The following is a 4,514-nucleotide window of genomic DNA, read 5'->3' as shown; positions in this document are numbered from 1 at the left end:
ACACACACACACACAACACACACACACACAGGTTCATTCCGTAATCATACCAGCGACACTTTTAAAGCCACAACAATATATGAGAGAGCTCACGGCTGAGACTGCCTGAGCTGTTTGGGGTGTGATAATAAATACAAAGTAGTTTTTAAACCAGATAGTTAATTAAAAGGTAGTGACTGATGGTCTCCATTACCAAAATATTTTAATTCCTCTTGTGTTCTGGTGTGGCTGCAGTACATATTGTGACTCATAGGCCTGGGAAAGTCATTCAAAACACAACATATAATTTGCAAAAAAATTCACGGGTGTCTTAAAATAAAGCTGGTTTTCTTAAAGTTGACCTTTGTGAGTGATCATATATTCACCTGACCACAGCACAGTGTAAAAATAAACACACACAGTGACAGGAATCAGCATGCATATACAGTGGCAGACCTGTGTTATTGTTCTAACCTGGGTAACTACAGTGGTGGATCCGACGTTTCTCCAAGTCCGGGTTGTTCCTCCGGTTGTAGCGGGCAGGCACAGTGGTCTGAGCTGGGGTTGGGGCTGGGGTCGCTGCAGGGGCTTGGGGAAGACCTGTGGCTTGGCCTGGGACTGGCGTGGGACCTGTGGTGAGGGGCAAGGCCAAGCTGCCTGGTCCTGGGCCGGGGCCGAGCCCAGGGGTGCTACCCGCCAACTTTGAGGCGATAGTGGCTGCATATGAGGGAGGAGGGGACATGGCGTGGAGAAGCTCCTTCTGCCTGTCAGGGCTGCCAGGCTCCGAGCTCGGTGGAGAGGGTGGCAGGTAGGGCACCTGCTGCTGGAGGAAATGAGGGTGCGCCTGAGCGTGAGGATGTGTGTATGCCCCGCCACCCAGGCCACAGTAGGCAGGCTTGGCAGTCTGCTCTTGTTGAGATGCAGAAGAAGCTACCGGCAAATCGTGGAAAGGCGCGTGGATTGTGGAAGTGGAAGTGTGTTGTATCTGCTGCTGCTGCTGATGATGAGGATGATGATGATGATGATGCTGCTCCATACCATTGCCATGGTGATGGTCCAAGCCAGAGTTTAGTAGCTGAAACAGTGACCCGCCGTCGTCATGGTGGTGGAGAGCATGCTGCTCAAACTGTGATGACATTTCCTGTTTGACAAACACTTCTGGCAATGACTCGCCACCGCGGCTGCCTCCCGACTGGTTGAAAACACTGGTGAAATCTGGTAACCCTGTTAACGTCATGTTTATGGCTGCGGTTTCCATGGCAACACTGCCAGGGCCGTGCCCAGATGTGCCACAGCTACTAGTGGGCGTAGTGTTGGGGCAGTGCAGCTGTAGGTTGGGGGAGAAACACGGGGAGGCAGATTCTGTTTTTATTTGGTTAAGACCTGTGTGGTTCTGGTGCTGAGGGGGCCGCACCTGCTGACACAAGCCCATCCTCAGGTAGGCGGCGTCGGGGAGGTAAAGATTCATGTTGAGGGTGTAGGGAGCCCCGCTGTGATCGTCAGTGAAGAAGTGCTCCACCACAGACGCTCCGTCTCGCTGTGACTTCTGCTGACCTTCTGCAGGAAGTGGAGGGGGAAGAGACTGAGGGGAGAGGTACCTGTCCATCTCACACTTTGCCTGTTGGTAAAAAGAAACACACACACACACACAAAAAGTCTGGTTTAGAAACACTAAATTACATGGTCTCAAATTAAACTGTGGTTAAAGGAAAATGTGTTCAGTTGTGACTTCAGCAAGTGCTTCTCATGAGCCACCATGAAACTATTTTGAGGCGCTATTTTGAGAAGACAAAGGTTTGATAGGACAGTCACCGCTGAAACATTTATCAAGTAGTCATCAATAGGCGGTTGCCACATTCCCTCTCTGCCTGCAAGGCTGAACTCAAAAACCCAGCAGCCGAGAGGCCAACAGTTGAGGATCAGGCCATGTTCTGCTGCAAATAAAGAATCAGATTAAGTATCTCTTATATAAAACATCAGCGATTTCCGCAGGCATTGACAACAGACGAAAGAAGCAGCCTACCACTGATCAAACTGGCATCAATGGTTAACAACTTTACGTCAAACTAAGCCTTGCTCATGTTCTGCTTCTCGTGGTCTAATTCCTGTGAATCTGAAAGATCTGACTGGTATAAAAGTTACAGAAGCCCTGCAGCACAGGATGAAACAGCAACATGAAAGGGAATGGGGAAACACCCATGCCTCCCTGTCCGCTGCAGCAACAGCAGCAGCAGCAGCAGTAGTCTGGGGATGGGCTGCTATTTCTAGGCTCCTGATCCTACCAGCTGTTATATACAACTCTCTCCTCTGCTGCACAAGTTTCCTGCTGACTGGTTCGGGGGCGGCGGGGGGGGCAGTGTTGCCGGGACCTTTCTGTCCGAAAGCTTGAGTCAGTTGTTGTCAGCGTGGTATGATGTTGAGAGAGGGACGCCAAGAAGGGACCGACAACTGGTGACCAACTGGCTGGGCATAGAAAACATGCGGTGAATGCGTTTGCAGGCGGAGCAGCTCGGTTATCACGTCCAGCTGACCGCAGCCTGCTCGCTTATTTGTGCAAATAGTGCAAAACAAAGTGATGGTTAACATCACGCAGCGAAGCCGATTGAAAATGTGGAGGCCAGCAATAAAAAAAAACAACAAATAAAATTAAAAAAAAAACAACAACAACCACAACCTGGATCTACAACCAATCTGCCACGCCCATTCAATGAAATACATCACTAATGTGTGAAAGCGGTTTACCTGAGTGTAGTCGTTCTGTCCAGCCTTGTCCGTGATCTTGCAATCCAAGCCGAACAACGCCGAGTCCTCCAGAGGGAATCCAGCGGGCAGGGTCGCCTTCTGCAGCGGATAGAAGGGATCCTCCTGCCCGCCGCCGCTCATCGTGAGTGTCGCGGCCATGAAGCTCCGACGCAGCACCGCAAACGATCGCTCGTCCTGTTATGCAAAATGAGGGAGGATGGATGCTACCGCGCACTGGGGAAGAAAGGAGTGGAGCCGACGAGGTGTAGTGCGTGTGGTAGGGGTTATTAGTGTGCGCCCGTCTGCTACATCTCCTTCCACTTGTTTCATCCCTCCACCGGCCCACGGACAGTTTTCTATCTCCCGTGTAGGGCGGAGCGGCCCAGTGTAAATACAGCGCATGCACCGCCCACCAAACCTTTAAAAAGGCTTTGATCATTCATTCACTGGCCACCGCCCTACGCTCCATCTGAATGCACGAACAACACTGTCGTAAAGTGCACAGGCATCAATAGACAGGCAGTGGAGGTTAAAGTCACGTACCAGCCTCACGTAGCGTTTTTAAAGCTTGTATGAAAATGGATCAATATGGGATGGGTTCAAGATGTTATAGGGAATATTCGTATTTTTAATGTATTGATAATAAGTTATATTATTATACAGAATTTCACTACATATAGCCTACTGTAAACCCTTAAAGGCATATTCTGCAAATTTGTGTCAATTTCATTAAAGCTGCAGGTAACGTTTATTAAAGTAACTATTTGTTATATTTGCTGAAACTTTCATTATATCCTGACTGTACATGAGACAGGTGACAGGTTATCTGTGAAAAAAGAGACAGCTGATTGCTGAGCCTTATTTCCAGGAAAACCATGTTTCTTGGCTCTGATTGGTTGTTTTCATCAGACCATCAGGTGTAAATACCATTAGGAGTGGCGAGACATTTTTCACATTTTATCTGTGAATTGTGTCAGGATATAATGAAAGTTACAGGAAATATGACAAAAAGTTATTTTTTTTATAAGTTACATGCCACAGCTTTAAGCTGTTGGTCTCAAAAAAGAAAAAAAATAGACAAACATAGGAGCAGCTGAAGCTGAGATATCCAGACTTTTCTGTCCTTAATATGGGTCAAGATCCCCAAAAAACTGGATCCTACATTTCCCATAATACAAGTCTCTAATTAGACTCCCAAAAATAACTTTGAAAAAAGGCCCACTTCTTTTAAACACAGTTTGTAAAGTAGGCTTACAAATTTTAAGTCTGACATTTTTTTCCCCCAAACATTTGAAAAATTCCTCCACAGAAGAGTTTTTACAGGTTTAGTACTACTACTTAACTTCATATGCAAAATTGTGACTATAGTAAGGGATTTTAAATAATTTAAGTTAACAGGACATCCATGTACTAGGAGCCAGATGGTGTTTAAAAAAAATGCACAGAGGTGTTTTCTCCACATTATGAATTCCTGTCAAATTATTATTTAAATAGCACAAAATTACATATTTATTGTACAGTTTATTATGGAAAATGTGCTTTGGTAACTCAGAACAAAAGGGGGCCTAAAATATTGCACACTGCAGTTTGTTCTAAGAATCTTAAATAACAGGAAAGCAAGGTGGTGTGTTGTGACATTTGGTAGGCTCACTTAGAAAAAGCAAGATGAAATGTGACAAACGAGGTATAAAGCAGTCCTCTGGTTGAGTTTAATATGACACCGATAAGAACATGGTCTGAAATGATAACGGTATGCCTACTATGTCTATATTTAAAGCCAAAGGAGCCTCAGC

General features: G+C 46.2%; 1 protein-coding gene across 1 annotated transcript in view; it reads right to left on the bottom strand.

The window, feature by feature from the left end:
• The window catches only part of LOC118329847 (Krueppel-like factor 5), a gene marked incomplete at its 3' end in the record, with an annotated part of 3,955 nt that extends 859 nt beyond the window's left edge, over window positions 1–3,096 (bottom strand). Inside the window, 2 exon segments of the mRNA XM_035664172.1 lie at window positions 454–1,597; window positions 2,722–3,096. Of these exon segments, the coding sequence (XP_035520065.1) occupies window positions 454–1,597; window positions 2,722–2,880 (1,303 nt within the window).
• Window positions 3,097–4,514: the final 1,418 nt, after the last annotated feature.

This window comes from Morone saxatilis, unplaced genomic scaffold (assembly GCF_004916995.1).
Source record: "Morone saxatilis isolate NCDOM2014 unplaced genomic scaffold, NCSU_SB_2.0 Contig19, whole genome shotgun sequence".
NCBI classification, from domain to species: domain Eukaryota; kingdom Metazoa; phylum Chordata; class Actinopteri; family Moronidae; genus Morone; species Morone saxatilis.
This window is presented reverse-complemented; position numbering and strand designations above follow the sequence as displayed.